General features: G+C 34.0%; 1 protein-coding gene and 2 long non-coding RNA genes across 3 annotated transcripts in view; 2 read left to right on the forward strand and 1 right to left on the reverse strand.

The window, feature by feature from the left end:
* LOC101897109 (uncharacterized) overlaps positions 1 to 27,740 on the forward strand; it is a 50,137-nt gene that overhangs the window by 17,681 nt on the left and 4,716 nt on the right. The window contains exon 2 of the mRNA XM_005184110.4: positions 5,360 to 5,723. Coding sequence (XP_005184167.1) covers positions 5,360 to 5,723 — 364 coding nt within the window. The remainder of the gene's footprint in view (positions 1 to 5,359; positions 5,724 to 27,740) is intronic.
* LOC131803032 (uncharacterized) lies at positions 13,729 to 14,398 on the forward strand. The gene is made up of 2 exons (XR_009342448.1): positions 13,729 to 14,013; positions 14,086 to 14,398. It is a non-coding gene; the product is annotated as an uncharacterized LOC131803032 (long non-coding RNA).
* LOC131803031 (uncharacterized) lies at positions 14,037 to 14,611 on the reverse strand. The gene is made up of 2 exons (XR_009342447.1): positions 14,357 to 14,611; positions 14,037 to 14,301 (listed from the first exon to the last, which is right to left on the reverse strand). It is a non-coding gene; the product is annotated as an uncharacterized LOC131803031 (long non-coding RNA).

Raw genomic sequence — 27,740 nt, forward strand, 5'->3', positions numbered from 1 at the left:
CGAATTCGAGTAAAGAATGAGCAAACTCTGACACTATTTCGAGCGACTCGAGCGAAGAATGTAGCTAAAGACCTAAAAATACCGAATATACCGTGCAAACGTTACCTATGCGAAAACGTGGATCTATAGGGGAATTTTCTGTCATAGGTGTGAGTATCCATGGCAAACGCTAAATTTTGAACTTGAAATAATTCTGGTGAAAAGTGAGGCTAAAATCGTCAAAATACAGAATATATGGAGTTACAGTTATATGAGAGCTTTGCGAAGATATGGACCTGTATAGATAATTTATTTTATAGGATGGTTATGGTACTCCAAATACAAAATTTGAAACAATTCTGGTGAAAAGTGTGACACAAATCATTGAAATAAAGAATATCTGGAGGTACAGTTATATGGGGCCGATACGAAATGGTTTACCACCTCTGCAGAAAAGGTGTTTCCTATTACGAACTTCAAATACCAAGTTTGAGATAATTCTGTTTAAAACGTAGCTAAAATCATAAAAATAAAGAACATAGGTGGAGTACAGTTATATGGGGCCTATAACGTTGACTTATTTTTATATTATACCATTTTCAATACCAAAAGTCCTTGAAGACCTAAAACTGATCTAAATTTTATCAATTTACTTCATTTTGTTCAGAATCTAGAGCCTATTTCGGTAAAAAAAATGGACGGACATCGTTAATTCGACTTAGAATTTTATGCTGATCCATAATATATATGTCTTGTAGGGTCTAAAAACATATGTTACAAACAGTGACAAACTTAATATACCCTCCATAGAAAGGTGGAGGGTATTCAAAGAAGTTTATAACACCATTGGTCTTCCGAGATACAAGTCAACGACAGACATGAAATATTTCACAAAAAGTTCTCTCTCAAAAGCTTCAGCTATTTTTTAAATCTCCAAACCTCCTGCCCCTTCGGCAATTGGTTTGGTATTGCTTGATTTAGGTAAATTTCATTGGGAAAGGTCAGTTTTTTGTACGATCCAACATTTATCGGATAGAACCATTATGTAAACATGTTGCAAACATTTAGACTAAAACCCTTAAAAATGTTTTCTCTAATAAACACATTGCGCGCCATCTTTTGGGTTCTATTGAATTACAGCGACAACTCCAAAAGATCTCCTTCATTCGTTCTTGTTTATTTACTGCATTTATTTTTAGATTTTCTTTTGCAACAGCAGCAACAACAAACAGAAAGGTCGTTTATTATTGTCGTCTTTGCAATTCTTTGGGGGGTCTGCTGGGAGGCACTGGAGGCACTTTGTTTTGAGAAGATGCCTAACTACTACGAATGAAATACAAAAACTGGTAGTAAAACAAACTCATGCAAGGCAACGCCATATTACTCTCTCTCTCTCTCGGCGACGCTCTCTGCAAGAAATCAATTCTTGGCTTGAACGGCGAATTATTTTCTTGAGTTAAATTCGCCTTGGAATGTTGTGTTTTCGATATGTCGGTGTGTGTGTGGTACAACTACATCATAAATGGTACAGCATCATCATCAGCTTGTCTTAACATCAACGTCGTCGTTTGGCGCGTCGTCAACTTCGTCATCATTTTGTTTGAAAAGACAATCGGGCGGCGACCCGACCGACCCACCTTTACTACTACGTTTTGTTGTGTATTGTGAGAAAAATATGTGGCCCGCCATAAAGCAGCTGATAAATATATCAAAACAAGCCCAACCAGCCATTCAGCAATAATGACAACAACAATGAAAACATTCATCTGCAAAGATATACATGCATACATACCAAACATCGACGATAAAATACGAAGGTGAAACGGCGGCATTTTATCGTCATCGTGTCGCGTTGTCGTCTGTCCATCATCATCGTGAATTGTATGTGCTTTTCCATGCTGTTGTTGTTTGAAGATTGACTTGTTGTGTTTGCTTTGTTGTGTATCTTTGTCACACAAAACCGAAGCAAACGAACGAACGACGACGACAACAACAAAAATAACAAGAAAACAAAAAGGTGAATGAAACTGCATTCCATTCCAATGGAAATTCCATTGCATTCTAGCACAGATTTTTGTCCAACTCTTTTTCATTGCTCCCTCTCCCGCTCGCTCGCTCTCCCTCCGTCTTGTACTCTTTATTCTGTACCCATCTCGTTTTCTCTTGCCTATGTAGGCATTTTGTATTTGGGGTTTTTATGTTTGTTGTGTGCTGCCCCATTCATTTATGTTCTGTGCTGTGGAGAATGCGGTTTTCTGCATAATATTCATATGTTTTTGCGCGCACACCCATACAGTGGCTCAAGTGTACACATTCACACACATATGTATATAACATATTGGCGGGATTCTTGCATTCCAATGGAAGCCTAAAACAGCGTAAGAAGATTGAAAAAAAAAAAAAAAAAACACGTTTGCAAAGCTTTATAAAACTAATCTTAAAATTCCACAAATTCTTATTGGTAGCTGGAGAAAAAACCTATTCTTAAAAATCTGCAGACAATTTCTGTACAATAAATTCAGGGAGGCTTTATGGAAGTCTTCTTCGAAAAAATATATTTTAATCCTTGAAAAAATGTACATTTTTAAAAATAGGTAGGCAGTCCTAGAAAACCGATTTGTGAAAATTCATGGATTTTTATGGGCCTCGAGAGAAATAATTTTAAAAATGAACGAAATTTAATAAATTTGAAAAATAATTTTTTAATAATAATAAATAAATAATAATAAATAATTTTAATAAATAAATAATTTTTAAAAATATATCAATAATTTTGAAAAACATTTTTTAAATTCACGCACATATGTTTACAGCTCTTGAAAAAACAATAGATAGAATTCAATGAAAAAACTTTCTAGGCCGTTAATCAATAAAAATGTGGACCTTTAAAAGTCCTTCAAAAAAGAAAAAATTAAAAAACCAAAGATTTAAAAGTTGTCTTTGAAAATGCATGTAGACCACGGACTATCAAAGCTCTTGAAATATATTTAAAATTAAATCCTCGGACATCCCTCACACACCCATTAGAAGTTCTTAAAAAATAATATTAAAAAATCCAAAGATTCTTTTAATCTTTGCAAAAAATATATTTATAAAAATTGTCCTTGAAAATAGGTCTTTGAAAATTCATGTGGACCACAAACCATTAAAGTTCTTGAAAAAAATTTAAAAATAAATCCACGGACCTTCCTCACACCCATAAAAAAATCTTTCTAAAAATTCATGGACGTCTGTAGTCCACGATGCGCAATCCTTACAGTTTTTTACAAAAGAATCAATCAAAGGACCTTTAAAGAAATATTTTAATAGCATGGAGGGTAAATTAAGTTTGTCATTCATTATTTTATACCCCACAAATTGTTGATCAGCATAAAATTCTATGCCCGTTCGTCTGTCTGTCTATTGAGATCACTCTAGCTTCCGAACAAAATGAAGTAGGTCGAAAAAAAATTTACTTAGATGTGTTTTAGGTCTGCTGGTCTTTTGGTATTAAAAATGGGTCATATATGTCCACGTTTTGCTATAGACCCCATATCATTTTACCAACAGATTTAAGATTTTTTGGGTGTTAAAGTCCCAATTGCAAACCCGATTTTGCTGTAAATTGGGAATATGTATCCCCAGTATATAGAAAACAGTCTTGCAGCGAACTGTACATATAGGCAAAAAGTTGGTATACGCCCCATATAACTCTACCTCCTGATTTTCGGTATTTTGTTGATCTCTATCACAATTTTCACTGGAAAATTTGATATTTAGAGTTCGCAATGGGTACTACCTCCTATGACAGAAAATTGCCTATACAGGTCCACATCTTCGTATAGGCCTCATATAACTGTACCTCCAGATATTCGGTATTTTGATGATTGTGGCACACTTTTCACCAGAATTATTTTAAATTCGGAATTTGGAGTTCACTTACACCGGCAAATAATTGGCTGTAGATGTTTCTTGTAGGTCCCACATAACTGTACCTCCAGATTTTAGATATTTTAATGATTTTATCTACGCTTTTCACTAGAATTATTTCAAATTCGGAATTTTAAGTTTGTAATGGATTCTACATCCCGTGACAGAAAATTGTCTGTATAGGTCCACGGTTTCCTATAGGCCCCATATAACTGTACCTCCAGATATTCGGTATTTTGAAAATTTTAGCCCATCTTTTCACCAGAATTATTGCAAATTCGGAATTTGGAGTTCGCAGTGGGTACTACTTTCTCTGATAGATAATTTGGTAAAGAGGTCCACGTTTTCGTATAGCCTCTATACAACGATCCTCCCTATATTCGGTATTTTGACGATTTTAGCCACACTGTTTACCAGACTTATTTTAAGTTCGGAATTTACAGTTCGCAGTGGGCACTACTTCCTCTGGTAGACAATTTGGTAAAAAGACACACGTTTTCGTATAACTAGCTCAGTTCCAACGGTACCTCGATATTTTTATGTTCTTAGCCACACATTTCACCAGAATTATTTTAAGTTCGGAGTTTAGAGTTCGCCATGGGTATTAATTCGTATAGCCACCTCTTCGTATATAACTGTAGCTCCAATTTATAACTGTACCTCCTGATATTCGATATTTTGATGATTTCAGCTACACTTTTCACCAGAATTATTTCAAATTCAGAATTTCCAATTCGCAATGGGTACTTCTTTCTCTGGCAGATAATTTGCTAAAGAGATACACTTTTTCCTATTGCCTCTATACAAAGATACCTCCCTATATTCGGTATTTTGACGATTTTAGCCACACTGTTTACCAGTTAAGTTCGGAATTTACAGTTCGGAAGGGGCACTACTTTCTCTGGTAGACACTTTTTTTTTCCTACAACTTGCCCAGTTCCAACGGTACCTCCATATATTCAATATTTTTATTAGCTTAGCCACACTTTTCACCAGAATTATTTTAAGTTCGGAATTTACAGTTTGCAGTGGGCACTACTTCCTCTGGTAGACAATTTGGTAAAAAGACCCACGTTTTCGTATAACTAGCTCAGTTCCAACGGTACCTCCATATGTTCGATATTTTTATGTTCTTAGCCACACATTTCACGAGAATTATTTTAAGTTCGGAGTTTAGAGTTCGCCATGGGTACTAATTCGTATAGCCATCTCCTTGTATATAACTGTAGCTCCCAATATTCGGTATTTTGAGGATTTTAGCTACATTATTCAACAAAATTATCTCGAATTTGGTGGTTATCAGGACCACCTTTTCTGGCAGCTAATTTGCTGTCACACCTTATTTTTGATAGTATTTTTTTACACTTTGCAAATCCTGATGGTCCTTCTAAGTGCTTGCTTTTCTTTTACTTCTTTTTAAATTATTTATTTCATGTTACTAATCTTCACCTCCCATTTCTCTTTTTTTCAGATTACAATTGGAAGATTCCGGAGGTGAATCGTATATAATACAGGGCGAACAATCATATGAACATCATCATCAGAGTGGCGGTGGCATGTCATCACCATCATCTAAAAACTTATCACGTCAACGTCACAACAGCAGCGGCATCAGCAGCAGCAACAACAACATGTCATCTCAAGGCGGTACAAAATTGGCATGCGGTACTCTGCCACCCCCACCATCGGTCAATAAAACGACACTAGAGAACGAGAAGCGAATACGTCGTGAAATCGCCAACAGTAACGAACGAAGGCGTATGCAAAGCATCAATGCTGGTTTTCAAAATCTACGTTCACTATTGCCAAAGCACGAAGGAGAAAAATTGAGTAAGGTAAGTGATGGTCGATACATATATACGGCGAACTTTTATTTATGGGTATCTAATTATTATTAATTGAAATTGAAAGAGATATATTTTTTCGGATTTAGACAACTGACTCATTTGAATAGAAAAAAGAGAAGAAATGTTTTCAACAGCTGTTCCGAATAATTCATTTCAAGGAAAAATGAACGTAAATTAGTTGGCAAAGAATAGGCATATTTGGTGTAGCAAAAAAGGAGGACAGGGAGAATATACCTGGCAGGACCTCTTCCTATCAATCTAGATTAAAATCCTTAAAAAAATATTTTTAAAAATCTACTAGCCGTTATAGACCTGAAAAGAAAAATGTATACCCTACCCCACACAGTGGTAAGGGTATTATTTCTTTGTGTATTTCTTTGTAACATGGAGAAGGAAGCGATATAGACCCTTAGTTCCTTTTAGAATCACATTCTAAGTCGATTTATGCATGTCCGTCCGTCTGTCCATGTATTTTTGTAAAAAAAAGTCTAAGTCGCATTTATTGCGCGATTGAGATGTCATTTTGCCCAAATAATTTATCTGGCCCAAGGACGAACTATATTGAAATTGGAGATAATCGGTGAAAATTTAGATATAGCTCCCATATATTTCTTCAACCGATTTCGGGTTAATTGTACACCAAATGGCCAATATCAGTCTAAATGTTCTGAATTTTGGCACATCCGACGGAGTTCAGTTAAGAAGCAAGTACATCAAATTTGGTGGAAATCGGTTCACTTATAGCTATAGTTCACATATCCGATTTGGGGTTTAAGGTCCCCCACACATGCGTAATATGGACTCCACAACAATGATCTTTGATACCAGCTATCAGATACAGCTCGAGAAATAAGTGCCTAAAATTTTGTCAACATCGGTTCAGATTTGGATATAGCTCCAATATACATCTTTATCCGATTTCAGGTTTATTGTGCACAAGATGGCCAATATTAGCCCAAATGAACTGAATTTTGGTATTTAAGACGGAATTTAGTTTAGAAGTAAGTACCTCAAATTTGGTGAAGATCGCGTCAGATGTGGCTATAGCTCCCATATTTGTGTAAAATCCGGTGAATCATCCGATTTGTGATAAATCCGGTGTTAAAGTCACTCACATGCGTAATATGTAAAGCACGACAAGGATATTTGATACCGGACATCAGATACAGCTCGAAAGTAACCTCTACCAAATGCTATAGAGACTGGTTCAGATTTTCATATACATTTGATTTACAGGGTGAGATAAAAAAACTGCAACAAAATCAAACGCCATAATTTTTACATCTTTTTTTTAATTTTATTGAATGAAGGAAAAAAATGTCGGAAATAGCATCAAATTTTAGAATAAGTTTAGATTTGTTCGAATCGATCACCTTTGGCACGAACTTTGGCCTTTAAACGGCCAATGACACCGTCACACGCTGCCCGAATGTTGCTCTGCTGTATTTTGGCCCATTCCCGGCGAACTGCTTGCTTGAGGCGATCGACACTTTGGTATTTTCTAGTGCCAACCCTGCTCTGCAAAATACTCCAGACACAATAGTCCAACGGGGATTGGTATTCGGAGATTTTGGTGGCCATTGTGCGCTGGAAATGAAGCGAGGAACCTCATTTTGTAACCAATTCTTGGGTGGCGCGTGCTGAGTGCGATTGTGCTGAGTCCTGTTGGAATGTCCAAGGTGTGCGGGCAAAATGTTTGCGTGTCCAAGGCTTTAATACACCCTCCAGAATATTTTCGCGATAATTTTCGGCATTTATTCTGATGCCACGGTCGATTAATACGTGCGGAGAGCGACCATCGGCTGTTATGGCGGCCCATACGATCACCATGGCCGGCACTTGAGATCTGGTGGCCAATCGAAGGTGCACATTTTCAGCTGACCTCTTTGGCAGGTAAACACGATAATTTTGTTGGTTTCTAGAAACTGCTGGACAACGAATGTTTTCTCATCGGAGAGAACCAAATTCGGCAGTTCACCACTTTCGGCCAAGCGAAGCTACTCTTTAGCTCTTTTGAGTCTATTTTCTTTCGGTTGCGGTGTAAGCTGTTCTTGCACTTTTTGGAATTTCAATGGCTTTAGTCCGAGCGCATTTTTCAATATTTGCCGAAAGGAATATTGCGATATGTTCAGCTCACGAGCCATTTTTCGGCCACTGCGACGCGGGTTTCAATCAAGTCGCTTCTTTACTTTTCCAACCACTTCTGCTGTTTTCTTCCGTCCACTTCCTTGACGTCGAGCTACGCTACCGGTATCACGGTAACGAGCGATGGTATGAGAACGAGACAAAAGATTTATTCACATTTAAATGCTGGAGTGGTCTAACGATAGCCACTTGTGGTTCCAAGCCAAAATATAAGGAAATCGCACTATCACGCTTAAATTCCATCACGAATAACAATTTTTTCTGGAAAATTCTCACCAAAATGCTTTTGTACGCTTGTAAACAATATAATGAGCTGTCACTGGTATAATTTTAACAGCTGTCGGGCGAGTGGCTTAGAAATGACAGCAGTCTGAAGTTGGTTGCAGTTTTTTCATCTCAACCTGATTTTTTCATATTCAATCGAATTTTTCCTTTTGGTGAAGTTCGGTCCGGTACATCTATTGCTCCAATAAATATTTTTTAATATAATTCTTATCGAAGCCATATCACGCTCTCCGTCGAATTTATTGAAAATTGAATCATAGTTGGACATAGTTCCCAAATTGTGACTACTCTAAAGCCATGATACCCATTCAAATAAGACTCATAGTTGGTAAACTCATAGTTCACGTAAATTCCCTTTATCCTCAACAAAAAAGAATCCAAAATAACAGCACTGCCTAAAAGCGAAACAAAATTCTGAATGTCTAAAACAAAAATTAGGTCGTCGAAAGGTTTTTGTTTATATTAAATGAAAATCATAATAATGAAACAAACAAACATGCCGAAGAGAAGAGGCAGCAACACATTCATGGGCTCCTTCATATTTTTGTTTGGCTCTCGCTTTATAAACAACCCGACCCCACACATATATAAATATAATGTCGAAGGATACACCTCATCGTTGTACTATTTACGTTCTATATTGTGTACGTACGTAATATGATACGACGACGACGACGGCCACGATGATGATGATGACGACAACGACAACGAAGAAGAGAGTGAGAGAGCAAAAGTTGATGATGCCGCACCCATATGTTTTGGTGAATTGGCCAAGTCAAAATACAATTTGGATGTTTGGCGGCATGTTGGCCACCAAAACAACAAAAAATTGCAATGGTTTTCTCACACACATCACCCTCCGCCTACTCGACCTATTTATGCCTTGCTCTGCTGATTTTGGTGCTCCTTGCACTTTGAATCTTCGGCACAATCAACCGTTTAGCAATGATGAGAGCACCCGGGTACACAAATGTCAGCGCGGCCAAAACTATGACATCGTCACACATATGGCGAGCAGAGTTGCCATTAAACATTTACATAAATACTGGCTCTGGAAAATGTTCTAAAAAGATCAGGAATTGAAAAAAAAAAATTGGAAAGAGTTTAGGATTTCGGATTTTTTTAAATAGTATTTTTACCCTGATTCTGGGAAAGTATTTTTTTCTGCGGAAGGGACCCGTATACCCAGGTATTTGATCTAAAAATCCTGGTCTAAGACCCGGATATACCAAACGGATATGGACAGTAGGGTCAGCTAATGATAATACCTATTCAAGGAGTGGTCATTTTACGGGATTATTTCAAACGATTCGGAAGTTTTGTCTAAATTATCAATTTTTTGGATCTGCATTTTTTATAAAACCAAAAAACAATCAACATCTCTTCATTGTAAACCCCAAGAGTGGTACACATTTAGAACCATTTAGTTCTTTTCGAACAATTTAGTACGCATTTACAAAACACCAGCTGAGACCTCGATATCAAATTTCGAAATTTCAGCTCTATGCCTTCACCCAATACCAAATTTAGTACTTTTCGTACAAATATATTATAAATTCCCAAAACCACCTCCAAATCTCAATCAGAGGCCTCAATACCAAATTTGAGGATTTCAGCACTATTCCTTCACCCAATACCAAATTTAGTACTATTTGTTACTTTCATAGAAAAATATTACATATTCGCAAAACCGTCTCCAAATCTCAATCCCAGATGCCAAAAGAGACCTGAATATCAAATTTCGGGATTCTAGCCCTATCACTTGCCGCATTACCAATTATAGTACGATTTCCAAAACTACCTCCATATCTCAATCCCAGATACCAATAGAGACCTCAATATGAAATTTGAGGATTCCAGCCTTATACCTTCACCCACTCCAAATTTAGTACCATTTAGTACTTTTCGTACAAATAAAGGGTGCATTTCCAAACTACCGCCAAATCTCAAAAACAGACAACATCAGTAATGTAAATATCAAAGTTCAGAATTTCATCTCTATATCTTCACCCAATGCCGACTCAGTGCCATTTAGTACTTTTCGTACAATTATAAGACACATCACCGAAACCACCTCCATATATCCAGTCTACACATGAACTGCGACCATAATATCAAATTTCAGATTGGAAGAAAGATTCAGTTTACCCAATAAAAATTGCACCAAATATTGTACTATTTAGTGCTTTTCGTGCACTTGTAGTGCACATTTCCAAAGCCACCTCTTTATCATAAAGCAACCACCAGAAGGGACCCTAATACAACATTTCAAAATTCCTGCTCCAAATTTAGTACCATTTAGAACAGTTCGCACACTTAGTACACATTTTCGAAACCACCTTCAAGCTTATAAAGCTTACTTTCCAACCTTGATTCTCATACCTAATCTGCGAACTTTTCGTAACCCCTAAGTTCAAATTTCTCAAGACCTTTGGTACATCTTTCCTGCACCGCTTCAGTGACTCTCACTCTAAATTTCGGTATTTTAGCTAATTCCGTCTGTTCAACACAAAGTTTTAGTTTAAAAATTTTAGTACATGTTTAGTTCCTTTTGTACCATTTTAGTACGAATATCCAAAAAACCCAGCGAGATATCACACGCCTACGCACCAAGACTAATCGCTGTGAAAAAATTTCAAGATTCTTGTTCAGCAATTTCTTTTTTTGGTATTCAAAAAGTATGGAATATCGACGTCGAAAAAATAATCGGATGTGTCATTGCAGTCTTTAAAAATATTCCTAAAGACCCATGGATCCTTGTAGTTCTTAAAAAATTATTAAATAAATATGTTTGAAAATCCATGGTCCGCGTACACCAATATTCTTTGAAAAACAAAATGTTTTCAAAAGCATGGACCCGCAATGGAAACTATCTCTCATTCAATCCTGTGGCACATTATGACATTTTAAAAGAACATTTTGAATGAATATATTTTTTTAATTTCTCTTGAAAAATTATTTCTATTTATCCACGGCTCTTGAAAATAAAAATTCACAACTATTTTTGGTCGTTTTCTAGTTAAAATCTAAATCTAAAATCTCTCAATATGTACCACGTTAACTCTGTTGCAGACAACATGAATGTAGCTGTAGTTAGTTGTTGTTGTTGCATTAACAATTTTGTTTTAAAATGTCATGATGTATGAGAGGATGAAATGAGAAATAGTTTCCTTTGCCCGCTCTCACTCTCTCTCCCTCTCATGGGTATTAAAGAGATGCAAACTCTTGGGTTTATTTGGGGAGAGCCAAAATAGTTTAAGAAGACGTTAAAAAATGCGGTCATTGAACCCTATCTAAATAGTGTTATCCTTGGACAATTGTTGTTGAGAGAAAGTCGAAAGCTCTTATTCTATTTTAGTTTTGTTTTCAATTTTCTATTTTTAAATAGGCGTTTTCCTGCCATGAAATGGAATAGAGAAAGTTTTTATGAATGGAATATGGTCAAAAATATTTATAAATAGGATATATAAAAATGGATTATATTTTTAATACATTTTTAATAATTTCTACAATTATGTCTCCAGCCAGTGGTTATTATTCTGGAGATATAACTATTTCCCTCATCTAATTTTTTTTATTTTATTTTTTTTTTTATTTTATTTTTTTTTATTTTATTTTTTTTATTTTATTTATTTATTTATTTATTTATTTTTTTTTTTTTTGTAAAAAATACAAAAATAATATTTTTGAAAATTTACTCTTTTCCCATCTCAAATATTGCTTGTAAATCGAATAAAAAACAAAAACACCGGCTCCTTGTTCTCTCTCTCTCTCATATTAATAGAGAGTAGCCATATTGGGAAATTATGTTATATTATTGATCCAATTTTCCAAACAACAATTCCAATTCCAGTTGTGCCAGCCGCGACCTGACAAGCAACTGCTTCTGCTGCTGCTGCTTGCCTAGCTCACAACATACATAAATAGAAAATGGGGGAAACAACACCCTTACCTTCCCTCTAGCTTACCAAGTTTTCGGTGTGTGTGTTTGTGTCGTCCTCCTCCTAACCCCACATCCTGCCAACCACAAAAGCTTCTTTGTCATAGATTTCTCCCCAAAGCGAAATAAAGTATATGTAGATTTTGAAGAATATAACATGTAACAGATGATTTCAATATTTGGCCTAAAAACTTGCGGCGGTCAGGACAAAGAAAATGCTGTGTTTTATTTGTAATACAATTATAGCAGTAGTAATCCAAGGACGTGACCAAGAGGTAACCCAACATTTTCACTAAAGGTGTCTCCTCTAACTACGAAATATTATTTTTTAAGGCAATTTTTGATTTTTCGTCCAAAAAAAAATTGGAAATAATTGCTAAGATTTCTCTTCATATTAAAATACATTAACAGCCAGTTCCACGATATCGAAAGAACACGTTCGCACAACTTTTACACGACAAACAGCTGATTTCCGTTCCACTAAAATCCATCAGAACGAAAATTTGCACGAAAATCAAAGCGAACGAAAACGTAAGCATTTCAGTGTAATTTTGCGTTCCACTATCTTTTTTCTTTCGTACGCATGCGAACACAAATGTCAAAATCAGTCACTTGTGTGTTTGCTATCGTATAATAACAATTAAGGAAAATTGTTTTAACATAAACATTGCTTGTTTGAAAATGGAAACAAAAATGTAAGTAAAAATAATAAATGCAATTTAATATGTGAACAACAAATATATATTTTTTTATTTTCTCAATTCCAGCACAAAAAAATCATCAACTACACAGCTACGGGCACTAGTATATGGAGGAGAATCCTGTGTTCGCCAGAGGAGTGCCAATTTTTGGAAGCAGCAGAAGAAGTTTTAAATCGGGGCGGATTTGGGTAGTTCTGCAACCGGGCACCCACTTCACTTCCATCATATCCAAAAGAGCCCGAAAACTTCCTTCGACACACGAAAATTGGCCACAAACCTTGAAAAAATTATTATTATTATTTTTTGTTATTTCAAAAATGTAAAAATACAATCATACTTACTGGTTGTTAGGTACTTCAAAGCATCTCTTAAATGCCTCCGTGGCACATTTTGAACCTCCTCCACATCATCCATAAAAAATAGGGCTACGGAAATATTCTTTTTTTATTTTCTAAGAGCACAAATAGTTTGAACACAATCACTAGAATTTTTATTTTGTTTGTTTATTTACAATTTGTTTGTTTACAACTGAAATGTCAGTTGAGAAAGAGCCACTGCTGCTTTTTCGCGTTTAAATTAGACATTTGGCGCTTTTTTGCCTTATTTCGCGATTAATTTTTCCAAACAAATATTTAGCAGCACTGAATCACGTAAGGCTATGCGAAAGAAAGAACGAAAGTTAGTGGAACGCATTCTTATACGAAAGTGAGTGAGTAGCCTTCGTTCGCACAAATTTTCTTTCGAGATCGTGGAACAGGCTGTAAATAAAAGTGTCATCTTGATATGTCTATAAAAAATAGAAACAAATGGGTTATCTTTTTTAATAACATGAAGTATATTTTAGGGCATAAATTCTCAATTGTATAGGGATATGTAAGTCAACATTACATGTTATTGATTTTGGCTTTACGATCTCTTAACAGCCAGTTCCACGATATCGAAAGAACACGTTCGCACAACTTTTACACGACAAACAGCTGATTTCCGTTCCACTAAAATCTATCAGAACGAAAATTTGCACGAAAATCAAAGCGAACGAAAACGTAAGCATTTCAGTGTAATTTTGCGTTCCACTATCTTTTTTCTTTCGTACGCATGCGAACACAAATGTCAAAATCAGTCACTTGTGTGTTTGCTATCGTATAATAACAATTAAGGAAAATTGTTTTAAAATAAACATTGCTTTATTGAAAATGGAAACAAAAATGTAAGTAAAAATAATAAATGCAATTTAATATGTGAACAACAAATATATATTTTTTTATTTTCTCAATTCCAGCACGAAAAAATCATCAACTACACAGCTGCGGGCACTAGTTGAGTAAATGGAGGAGAATCCTGTGTTCGCCAGAGGAATGCCAATTTTTGGAAGCAGCAGAAGAAGTTTTAAATCGGGGCGGATTTGGGTAGTTCTGCAACCGGGCACCCACTTCTCTTCCATCATATCCAAAAGAGCCCGAAAACTTCCTTCGACACACGAAAGTTGGCCACAAACCTAGAAAAAATTATTTTTTATTATTTCAAAAATGTAAAAATACAATCATACTTACTGGTTGTTAGGTACTTCAAATAAATTCGAAGCATCTCTTAAATGCCTCCGTGGCACATTTCGAACCTCCTCCATAAAAAATAGGGCTACGGAAATATTCTTTTTTTTATTTTCTAAGAGCACAAATAGTTTGAACACAATCACTAGAAATTTTATTTTGTTTGTTTATTTACAATTTGTTTGTTTACAACTGAAATGTCAGTTGAGACAGAGCCACTGCTGCTTTTTCGCGTTTAAATTAGACATTTGACGCTTTTTTTGCCTTATTTCGCGATTAATTTTTCCAAAAAAATATTTAGCAACACTGAATCACGTAAGGCTATGCGAAAGAAAGAACGAAAGTTAGTGGAACGCATTCTTATACGAAAGTGAGTGAGTAGCCTTCGTTCGCACAAATTTTCTTTCGAGATCGTGGAACAGGCTGTAAGTCACGACAAGATCCCTTAGAAACCATGTATCCAACTTCTTTATACACTGGTATTCAAGATCCTATGTAATGTAGGATCATGAAAAAAGAAGTTGTCCAAAGAGCTCCCTTATAAAACCATTTAGCATACTTCTAGGCAAAAAAAAAAGATTCGAATATTTTAATGAATACTGGATTTTCCACAAAAATTGGATTCCTGTTGAGAAAGACTCTGACATAACATTAACGTGGGGTCTGAGCGTCTGGAGTAAGGATCCTGACATTTGTAGTTATTTGTCTGAAAAATATTTGGCGCCGAAAAAGCCAACCAACGCGGATTTTTTAATGTTTTTTTTTCGAGGTTTAGTACCTTAAAGGCTAATGAACGTCGTTTTTAACAAATAGAATGTCCCAAAAAGGCAAATCAACGTGAATTTTTTTTCTTGGAGGACCCAAATATCTTAATCGCCTGAACTAATCTAAATTTGGTTTAAAGACTCTTGGAGGTCCCAAAAAGGCTACTATACTTTTTTAGATTATTTTGTTAAAGATTATTTGGAAGTCTCCGGGGGGCTTAAGCTTTTTTACGATTTTTTTGGAGGTGTGGTTTTTTTTAAAAGATTTTTTGGAGATGTGGATTTTTTTAAATTTTTTTAGAGACGTGTATTTAAAACAAATTGTTAAAATTTTTTCCAGACGTGGATTTTTAGACTTTTTGGAGACTTAGATTTTTTTAAAGATTTTTTGGAGACTTGGATTTTTTTAAAGATTTTTTGGAGAAGTGGAATTTTATTAAAGATTTTTGGGAGATTTGGATTTTTTAAGATTTTATGAAGACATGTTTTTTTAAAGATTTTTTTGGAGACTAAATATTATTTTGGAGATGTTTTTTTTTTACATTTTTGAAGACGTTTTTTTTAAAGATTTTTTGGAGACCTACATTTTTTAACGACTTTTTGAAGAGGTGGATTTTTTTAAGGTTTTTTAGAAACTAGCATATTTTTAATCATTTTTTGAAAACGTGGATTGTTTTTAAGATTTTTTGACTAGTTTTTAAGATTTTTTCCAGACGTGAATTGTCGTGGATTTTTTTTGAAGATTTTTTTGGAGACTTGGATTTTTTGCAAGATTTTTTAAAGAAGTGGAATTTTATTAAAGAATTTTTGAAGACTTGGATTTTTTTATGGTTTTATGGAGACGTGTTTTTTAAAGATTTTTTTGGAGAATATTTTTTTTTGGATTTTTTTTTCTTTTTTTTGATATTTTTTGGAGACGTTTTTCTTTCTAAAGATTTTTGGGCGACCTACATTTGTTAACGATTTTTCGAAGATGTGGATTTTTTAAAGATTTTTTGGAAACTAGGATATTTTTAATCATTTTTTGAAAACGTGGATTTAAAAAAAAATCAATTGACTAGTTTTTAAAGATTGGAGATGTGGATTAAAAAAAATTAAGTGACTAGTTTTTAAAGATTGTAGACGTGGATTTTTTAAATATTTTCTTATGAGACAAGGATTTTTTTTTAAAGATGGGAGACTTGGATTTTTAAAAGATTTTTTAAAGAGACTAGGATTTTTTAAGGATTGGAGATGTTTTTTTATAATTTTTGGGGACTTGGTTTTTCTTTAAGATTTTTTGGAGACGTGTACTTTTTAAAGATTTTTAGCAGTCTGTTTTTTTTTTAACAATTTATGGAATTGCACATTTTTTCACAGTTGTAAGAGACGTGGATTTAACAAAAAAATTGTAGGAGACGTGGATTAAAAAAAATTATAGATTTGTTGGAGGCGTGCATTTTTTTCAAAAAAATTTTAAAGATTTTTGGCAGACTTGGATTTTTTAAAGGTTTTTTGGAGACGTGATTTTTTAAAAAATTTTAGGAGACTTGGATTTTTTTTAAAGATTTTTTGTATGCGTAATTTTTTTAAATTATTAAAGGCATGTATTTTTTTAAATGTTTGTTGAAGGCGTGCATTTATTTAAAAAACAAATTAAAAGATTTTTTTGGAGACGTGAATTTTTTAGATATCTTGGAGACATCGATTTTTTGAAGATTTCTTTAAGACGTGGATTTTTTACAGATATTTTAAAGAAGTGGATTTTTTAAAAAAAATTGAAGACATTTGGGAGACCTGAATTTTTTTAATATTTTTTGGAGACGTGATGCTTTAAAGAATTTTTGGAAACAAGATTTTTTTTTAAATTTTTGCAGACTATGATTTTTTAAAGATTTTTTGGAGACTTTGACTTTTGTTAAAGATATTTTGGAGGCTAGGATTTTTTTGATTTTGAAGATTGGAACTAGGATTTTTTAACGATTTTTAGGATACATGAATTTTTTAAAGATTTTTTAAATTTTTTCAAAAGATTTTTTGGAGACGTAATTTTTTAAGATTTTTCAGACAATCGTTGTTTTTTTAAGATTTTTGTAGTAAAATTTGTTAATTTTTTTCTAAAAACAACGTATATTTATTTGTGGAGAAAAATGATGATGTTTACCGGGGGTAGGGCCTTTTCAGTTCCTTTGGTTTTTTTTTTTTTGTATTATGAAGACAAATTACTTGACTATATGTTATAATTTAATATCCACCTCCCTTCCTCCTTCCATCTTCATTTGAAATTTCCAATGTGGTTTTCAAATTGTGGCCTTACTCAACATGAATTGAATTTGCAAGAATCCGCCTGGTATTTTTTTATGATTCTCTCTAAGATATCTTGTGACTATCGCAACAATTTGGAGCACTCTCTCTCTCTCCATCCAAGGCTCATTTTGTAATGATGCACATCATCTGGGCGCTATGTGTGTCACACTTTACTATGTACTATTTAGCAGTTGTAACGCTAACGTTGTTGTTTTATTTTTACTCCTGGTATTTTTAGGAGGTATATAGGGAATTTCTTCCTCCAGCAATGCATTCATGTTCCTGCTACACTAATCTCCTCATCCCAACCCACCCACATTTATGTTGGTTGGCTCTATAACTGTTGTAAACTTTTTATTTCTTTTACTTTGTTTACTTTTTTTCTTTTGGTAGTTTAATTTCTGTCCATTGCATGCTTGGCCCATCTGTTCCACTATACTATGTATACTTCATATATATATACTATATACATATTTTATACCATATATACGTTTCTAGTATATAAGTACGTATATATACTATACATATAAACATCAGTTGTATCTATATTATATATAACGTAAACGACGAACGAGCGAGCGAGCGAGCCTGCGAGCTCTTGTCCCGGTTTCAGAGTTTGCTTCGCACAATAACCCCAAGAACAGACGGACGGACATACAAACATTTATACATTTCAACATAGATATTATTACAAATGTGTCATGACTAGGTGGGTATTATTGTTCGTTGCCGTTTTGAACGTCGGTGTGTGTGTATGTTCGATTGTATTTTGTCCGCCCCGTCCGTATTCATTGATTTTTCGCACAGGCGCACTACTCCTCTTTGGCCACCGTAATCGGTAGTACAGCCAACCCAGCCAGTCAAAACCATATGGCTGACAATATCAAAGGTTACAACGCATTTTGCTTTCTTTTTTTCTAATTCTAATACTGTACTGAAATGAAAGATAGTTTTGGGTGCAAAAAAAATTAAAATCTAAAAAAGAAAATTTAGAATTTTTTGAAATATTATTTTTTTATGGCAAAACAACCCAAAACAACCCAAGTTTGGAATAAATAACTCGCCTGGGGGCGCTGACATTAATTTTTTTTCAAACCGTCCACCATAAAATGGATTAAAAATATAACTCCTCGCAAAAAATTGTGTTGTCTACTTTTGGGAACATTCACCTTCCCTCCTGTTTTTCGGTATTTTGCAAATTTAGCAAATCAGCTGTAATTTGACATTTCGGATTATCAGTGGGAAGATTAACTGCTCTCAAATAGGTATAACCCAAACATAATAAATTCTCCAAAATTTAGGAATTTTGAGGATATTTTGGCTTAAAATCGATAAATATATCCACGAAGCAGTTCTGTTGTTAGTTATTAACAAATATTTTTAAAACATCCACTTTTACTTGTCCTTTCAGAAATACTTTAACCAATAATTGATTAAAGCTCGACAGGTCTTTGAAAAGAAAAACGATACTGTAAGTGGGGTCCTAACAAGGACGTACACTGGAAGGATTGCCAACTGGGAACAAAATTAATTTGTCCACGTAAAATATACAAAAATGAAGTAAAATAACCATATCGGAAGGCAACTGGGCCCCAGGGTTCCCAAAGACCTTGAGTTGTTGACATATTTAATATTTTTTCGGTGGTTATAGATTTTTGTGGACTCCAAAAACTACTCAACTTGGATTTTTTAAAGAATTTTTGGAGATCCCAGAAAGGGGTTTATAATTTTTGGAAGGCCCCGAACATGGATTTTAGAGATTTAAGTAGGTCCATAACGATTTGTAAAAATCTAAACACCCTAAAAACGTGGAATGCATTTCGAAACCATTTTTAGGGAGGGGGAAAATAATTTTTCTTTAAAAAAAAAGAAGCTAAGTTAAGAAATTTTTTGTAATATGCTGTAGTATCCCTTACGAACTTCAAATACGAAATTTGAAACAGTTCCAGGGAATAACGTCACAAAAATCATGAAAATACCGAATATCGGGAGGTACCGTCATATGGGGGCTATACGAAGACGTGGACCTGCATACGAAATATTTTGACATAGGCTGATAGGCCCATTAAAATCTTCAAATACGAAATTTGAAACAATTCCGGCGAATAAAAAGGGGTATCGTTATATGGGGCTATACGAAGAGGTGCAATTTTTGTCATAGGCTGTACTACCCATTACGAACTTTGAATACGAAATTTGAAACAATTCGGTTGAATGATGTCGCTAAAATCGTCAAAATACCGAATATCGGGAGGCATCGTTATATGGAGGTTATACGAAAACGTGGACCGACATAGCCCATTTACGAACTTGACCTGCTGCCAACTGGCGAAAAAAACACATGTGTGAAAATTTTTAGCGTTCCATCTCAATTCGTTCGAAAGATAGCGGGGTTACAACAGACTGACACGCAGACAGATGGACATCGCTAGATCGTCTTAGAATTTTACGCTGATCCTGAATATATATACTTTGTAGGGTCTATCATGAATATTTCGAGGAGTTACAAACGAAATGACAAAGCTAATATACCCTCCATAGAATGTTGGAGGGTAAAAAAATTATTCTATAAATGGATCTATTTCCAAACCATTTTTACGGAGAGGGTTTGTCTACTGGGAATAAAATTAATTTTTCCACGCAAGATATGCAAAAATGGGGTAAAAAACCACTTCGGAAGAGGACCTAGTGTCCTGCTGTTTAAACCAATGTTGGCAAAAAAAAAAAATAATAGCAAAAAATCATTGTTTTTACTGAACCACGCTCTTGGTTGAAGAATACAGGTAGATGCATCAACGCTTAGGAGAATTGATATGTCAAAAAATGTTAATGTTTCTTCAAAAATAAGAAGATTTGTATATGTTTTCCTATCCAACGCCAATCAGAGGTTGTTATGATATGCATTTTTTTACAATTTTTACAAATTTGAATATTTTCATTCAAACATTTTAATTCCAAAATTGGTTTGACAGTTCATTGTCCCAGCAGCTGTGTCGATGCGACTACCTATACTCTTCTAGCATGACCACGCTTGTGAGTGAAAAATTTTAAAAATGTGTTAATCTTTTAGAAAAAAAATCCCCTTTTATTTCTACTGAAATAGTCAATGATACTTGTAACAAAGCATCTTCGCCTCCAAGTAAAATAAAACCAACACACACAAAGCACTAAACAGCTGCGTTTGTTATTGTTACTTTAAAAACATATCAGCTGAGATCAGTCTTTTTTCAGTTGTTTTTTTTTTTAATAGATTAATTATAATTCATGTATGTATGTAAGTTCCCGTTTCAATTTATTCACATATTTTAATTTGAAAAAATCTACTTTATTTTTTAATGTCTCTATGAAATCACTTTCATTAGAATATATTACTCTCCGCAATTCGATTTCCATGATTCCCTTTTCATTTACTCACAAACAGACGACAGGTGTGCTGTGTGTGTTTTTTCTAGTCTAGTTTCGTTCAAATAAGAATTTCTCTTCTCACATGTCTTTATTTTCGTTTGAAGAGATGCCTACCAACAGTGTTTTGTGGCTGTGTCATTTGCGCTTTCGTCATCAATTTTTTTCTTCTTTGCTACAATAAATGTTCTATTTTTGATAATAATAAAAATATACCTATAACAACAATAACAATATCGTAACGTAGCCGTATGGTTGTGGCTGTGCCAATTCCTCTCATCATATGTTGTTCTTATTAGTCATATCTGTGGGTCTCTCACCAAATCATATGGGTGGCAAAGGCGGCAGTCTTGCTCTTCTATTTCATTCAAAGGCGCCAAGTTTATTTTTGTCACATAACAAAAATATCAAATTATATTTGTTGTTAACTCAAAATAGAAACATATGTCTGTTCTATTAATACTATTGGCTTGATTCGTTCATGTTTATTTTGCGCTTACTCAAATGCGATACTACATTCCTGGGTATTTAGGAAATTAAAAACTATGTTCATACGAACAGTTAATTGAAAAAGTTGACACCTGTCCAAAAAAGAACGAGAAAAAGGAAAGTGCGTTTTTCAACAGGAGTAGGGATTATTATTATTTTTCGATTGTAGTTTTCCAATGGGGTATAATGATGCTCTTCATGTGATTATAACTTCACAACATAAGATTTTTTCACCTCACAATGAAAGTGTATGCAAATACGAAATTCTAAGAAATGGATAATTTTAAAGGAGCTATTAGTGTTTCAAAAAAAAAAAACTGTAAATTTAGGAAAAATCATGAAATCTTTGTGTTAATGGATAGTATGATCCATATAATTTAAGGTTTGTAGGTCATGGCCTCAAATGTCATATTGTCATACCTCCCAACATTTTGCTCCGTATCTCACGATTAAATGCTTCAATGCTTTTCTTCAAATTTACGTTACAATTCGCAATATATTTGAAGGAGTAGGGTACAATGATGCCAAAAATATTCATGAAATCTTTGTTTTAATGTATAGTTCGTTCCCTATAATTTAAGGTTAGTAGGTCATGGTCTCAAATTGTTCACCCGCTTAGATCAATTTTGGCATACTCTTCCAACATTTTGGCCCGTATCTCCCTAAAAAATGCTTCAATACATTTCTTCCAATTTACGTTGCAATTCGCAGCATCTTTGAAGAAGTAGGGTACAATGATGCCACCGTCCCATAATCGCACAAAAATGTGACTTTCTGGATACATTGATAGCTTTTGCAATGCTTCAGACTGATCATCATTCCAAAATCTACAATTCAGCTTATTTACGTTTACGTTGAAACCAAACACGAAATCTGCATGAGTGTGTTGCCAAAAAGATAATAGCTAGAAAAATAACTCTTATTTACATTACAGACGTTCAGTCGACTTCTGTTCTCGACGGCATAGCTTTGTATTAACCAAATCAGTTACCCTTTTAATAATCAAAAGTCGATCTATGTATCCCTAGTAACAGGAGTTTGCTTAAAACAGGGCAAGGCAAAGAGTATCCCTTGGGATATCTGTGTGTTCACCAACACAATTGTAAAAAATAAATTGTTTTGAATTTTCTGTCAAAATGGTTTTGGGAAAATATTTAGTTTTGTTCGAGCAGTCGTTGAGGAAGGTGCTGTCGGATATTTTTATGAATACACCGTAAGAAATATTGGAGCACAAATATATCTTACTACATATTTGGAACAAATATTTCCGAATTTGTAAAAATTATAAATTTTAAGATTTATCTTCTTTAATTGAATTCTATTTGACAAAATTTGCATACGAATTCACATGCTAGGAATAGAAATTTATTTCATATTGTTAGACAAATTTATTGTCCTTTCAAATTAATGGACATTTTCATATCCCTTGATTTCTCTGAAATTATATGTACGTTCTTAGTCAATATTAGGGAAAATAACAGGATGTGATGTTTGTCATTCTGTTTGTAATTCATAGACATAATATTTTAGGACCCAACGCAGGATATGCGTTTCTGATCAGCATAAAATTCTACAACTATTTGCGTATGTCAGCCTGTGGTAATCGGTATTAATTTTTAAAGGATCAACTTTGATGGTTAGGATGTTAAGTCAGAAATTATTATTTGTGTTTAATAATATTTTTTTTTTTAATAAAAATTTTATAAAATTTTTAAAAATGTCAACTTATATATTTTTTCTATTTTAAAATGAAACATAATTGAAATAACTGTGGAAATATATCTCCGAATTGTCGGATCAAAATATTAATTTTTAACAACGAAGTTGTTTTTAAAACGGAAAATTTTAAATTGAAAATTTAAAGATAACCAATTATTTCTCACTCCGTAAAGAGAGGCAAAAAAACACTTGCAATATTTTGTTATTTCAAAACACATACAATCACAAAAAAAATTTGAGGCTCTCTGCCTAGCCCTGGCTTAAAATAAAGGTTTGTAGTCGAATTCCTCTCTCGACTAACACCTATCTCTTGAATGAAACCAACGGCTGACATTCACGATCAAAAGCCGATTTATATATCCCTAGGTTTAAGCAATGTTTACATAAAAGCAATTTTGTAGACTGCTTTTCACAGCTACGTTTCCCTAGTCTTGAAATGACAAACCATGGTAAAAGAATACAAGTATTGATGCATTTACTTGTATTCTTTTACCACGCTTGGGAACATTGATATGTCAATATTTTTTAAAAAATTTTGTCAAAAACAAGTATATTTTTTATAATTTTTCTTATACGACACCTATCGAATGTTATTATGATATGTATTTTTCAGCAAAATTAAATTTACATTTCAAAAATTGGTTTGACAGTTCACTGTCCCAGCAGCTGCGTCGATGCGACTATACCTGCATTCTTCTGCCATGTTACAAACAAATTATGCAACCAAAAGTCGATTTATTGTTTATATTAGAGTCGTTCAGACGGCTTCTGCCCTCGAAGACATGGGAATATGAAAATTAAAAAATAATATTAACAACTTTTAATACCCTCCAACATTTGGAAGGAACTTGAAAATTTTCAAAAAAACTTCCGGAAATGACCAGATAAATGAAAACTATTATATGGAGACTATACGAAGACGTGGACTTGCATACAAAAGTTTTTGTCATAGGCTGTAGCACCCATTACGAATTTCAAATACGAAATTTATAATAATTCCGGTAAATAATGTCACTAAAGGTGCCGTTATATAGGGGCTATACGAAGACGTGGTCCTGCATACGAATTATTTTTTCCATAGGTTGTAGTAACCATTAAGATCTCCCAATACGAAATTTGAAACGATTCCGGTTAATAATGTTGCTGAAATCATCAAAATTCCAAATATCGGGTGGTAATGAGGGATGTATAAAAATATATATGGTTGACTTTGACCAAAAACCGATTGATATATCCCTAGTATAAAGTATGTGTTAATTTTGTTTTCTAACAGTTTTGGCTGTTATCGACATTTATCTCAAGTATTCGAATTATAAAAACAAGTTTGTTCAGCTTTATAGACGACTTTTCACACTTAAAAATCGATTTATGTATCCCTATTATTAATTCTACATTAACACTAGGGAGCTTTAAGCAAATATCTATGTTTGCCAAAAACGATCTAGGTATCCCTAGTATCAAGGCTGTTCTTTAATTTGGAACCATCAACCCTGATAATTTACCTAAAAATTATCTAATTTGCGTAGGAATTCCTACATTTTACATTTTAATCATGATCGATCATTTATTTTACCGTGATATAGGGTAAATATATGTACAGCACATGGCTTAAAGACATATAGTATCTACTATAATTACAAATATTACAGTTCTTGGAGATTGTAAGTCGTCAGAAAGAATAAATATCGGTGAACAATTCTATTTTTTCGCCAGGAATGTTGTCTGGCCGGATTTAATTATCGTTTTTATTTGTTGTTGTCTTTTTTTGTCTGCACTATTGCTTTTTAAGTCTGTAACTAGTCTTTTTGTCTTGTCTATTTTTAAACCAAAGAAATATCAGTTACAAATTGCCGGTTAGAGTATGCGACCGACCGCGCCGGCCTTATAAGGAAAAAGTAATAAGAGGTAACCGAACGAACGACGGGCATCGAGTTTGTATGGAATGTAATAATGACTCTGTGTGTATGAACACACTGTTAGTCAGTCCATTCATACAGCCATCTCAGTAGTCGTAGTAGTAGTGGCATAGTAGAAAACTAGGTTTTGAATTAGTTTTTTGTTTTGTTTTGTTGTTGTTGACTTTTTTCTAATGAATGGATGAATGAATTGGCGTAGTAAAAAAATCGACAATGCAATCAGCAGCAGTTGTGGTGGGTGCAAGAGTCTGTCTGTGTTTGGGGGGAACCCCCATTCAAAATACAAAAAGAAGAAAAAATCAACAACAACAAAAACATTGATTATTACTGTTGTTTATGTTTTGCCATAAAATTAATAATTTTATGGCTGAACATAAACAATATATGTATGGCTGGCAACCAAAACTTTATGTGGGATGGGATGGTGTTGTTTGTAAAGTGATTAATACTCCTGTTTTGACGGTGGAGAGAGAGGTCAAAGAAGAAAGTTTCATTAAATTTGTTAAACAAATCCAAAATTATAGATTTAAGGGTCGTTCTAGGTATTTCTTTACCATGTCATAAATATACAGCCTTGAAAAAATATTCGTCAAAATCCAAGGTTAAAAAATTATAGCTCTTATGGTTCTTTGAAAATAATCCCTGTATATACCTCTGACCGTTCCATAAAAATATTCTTTTAAAATCCAGGATTTTAGCTTTGATGGTTCAAAAAGATGTTCTTCAAAATCGACGGTGATAACTCTAACAGTTTCTATAAAATTATAGCTTTGAAAGTCTCAAGAAAAATACTCAATTAAAATTTGGATGATCCTTAAAAAATACTCTTACAAATCTTAATTGGCCCCTCCAAAACGAGATAGCGTTAACATATCCCACAAATCAAAAAGTTGGCCACAACATGACACACGCATAAATAAAGCAACACCTTCTCTCTCTTGCATTCTCCCTCCTACAAACGTATGAAAAATATCAGCTGCTGTCTCAATTGGGCGATCCCCATCAAACCAAAAATATAAAAAATTGTATGTCTGAATGTGCATAGATTTTTAATTTGTATTTTTAAAATAAAAGCCAGCAGCTGTTTTCATCCGACGCAGCAAAAACAAACAAAATTGTATTCTCATTAAAAACAAACGAAATAAGATAACATTTCTTTTACAGCTGTTTTGTGTGTGTTTTTTGTTCTATATTTACACAGGCCTTGATTGGTGTGTTGGCCGTGTGTGTACGTGAGTGAGTGAGGAGTGTAAAAAAATGTATGACAGCTACACCCAAAGTTATTGGGAGAGATAATTTTGCTATTGGGCCTTACAAATATCGATAATTATCGAAGAATTAGGTTACCATATGTAAAAATAATGGCTAAGTATTCGTCTAAATTTAGGCAAAGCAAGGGAATCTTGAACTGCCGCTTAATTGTCGGTATCTGTGGTCTGTTGGAGGTTTTGCAAAATTTCTCTGGGAAGTGGGCAAAAAAAAACAAAAACATCGGTGATGACGAACTTCACATCTAAAAGAGCGCCATCTTGATTTGAATATAAAGCGTTTGCGTACATATATGATAACTGTAAATTGATGAGCATACTTTTAGGCACTCGAAAAACTGACATGAAAACAACTGAAATTTAAGATTTTTTGAGAAAGGTACTAAATTAGATGGCTTAACAAAATAATCTAGAGAAAATAATAATTATAATTATATAAATAATTAAATAAATAAAACCGGTTAACAATTAAATTATTTGCTGGCAAAAATGATGATGATTTAGCAAACAGATGTCGCTGTTATAATACCACTTGTAAAATCTAGGGCCATTCCCCCTGGTAACCGATAAATTAAAGAGCCTAATTATATATTAAAAAAGGTTGAATTTGAAAACTACGCATTTTCAACTTCAGACAACAGTTAACTATTTTCGAAAGATTATTTGGTACCAGTTCAACTTTTTATAGATCTGTGATACTAGCGCCATCTCTACGTGGAGTCCGAAACTTTTCATGTGCTACGTTTCTTTCCTAGTAACAAGTTCATTTTTGTGTTGATCGAAAATTTTTAATGTAACTCGCCCAGATATTTTTGCAATGAACAAACAGAACAACGCCGCTCAGTCATAGAAATCCATGCAGCATGCTGGCCATTTCGCGTTGACATAATAAAAAATGCAATGGAACATCCTTAGAACCCTTACATGCATTACAACTGCAACTAGGAATGCCAAGTTGCACTACTTTAACATCTAAATATTAAGTATTACAGAATAAAAGGCAACTCTGGTCATTAACACCCAAACAACCAAAACACCACTCCTCTCTCCCACTACATTCTCAACGTTCTCATTTTGATCAAATGAAAAACAAAGAAAACAAACGTACAAGAAGCCATGTATAACAAGCACACGCAAGAACAAACATATTTCGTTTGTCAGCAGTTGTCTGTCACAGTATGGCGCGCAATGGCTGGCTGGCTGGCTGGCTATGATAGTAACTGGTGTAGTATAAACAACAGCCAGGCGGCCAGCTGCTTTGCGTATTTCATTGTTCTCTTCTCAACGAACGCCGACATACGTTCGTTTTCCTTTCATTTGTCTGTTGTAGCTGTGTTTTTGTTGAATTTTTATTCATCATTCATTTTAACCTCAAATGTACTGGAATAAAAAATGGGAATGCAAGGGGAAGAGTAAATTAGGTGCGTGTGTTCGCATTTTTGGAATTTATGGAAGTATTTATGACTGCCAAACAAACAGGGCAAAATAGCAGCTTCTCACAAAAATTTCTGCTCACAATCCAACCGCTCTCGTGTTGTTGCTG

The sequence above is a fragment of the Musca domestica genome, unplaced genomic scaffold (assembly GCF_030504385.1).
Source record: "Musca domestica strain aabys unplaced genomic scaffold, Musca_domestica.polishedcontigs.V.1.1 26, whole genome shotgun sequence".
NCBI lineage: Eukaryota > Metazoa > Arthropoda > Insecta > Diptera > Muscidae > Musca > Musca domestica.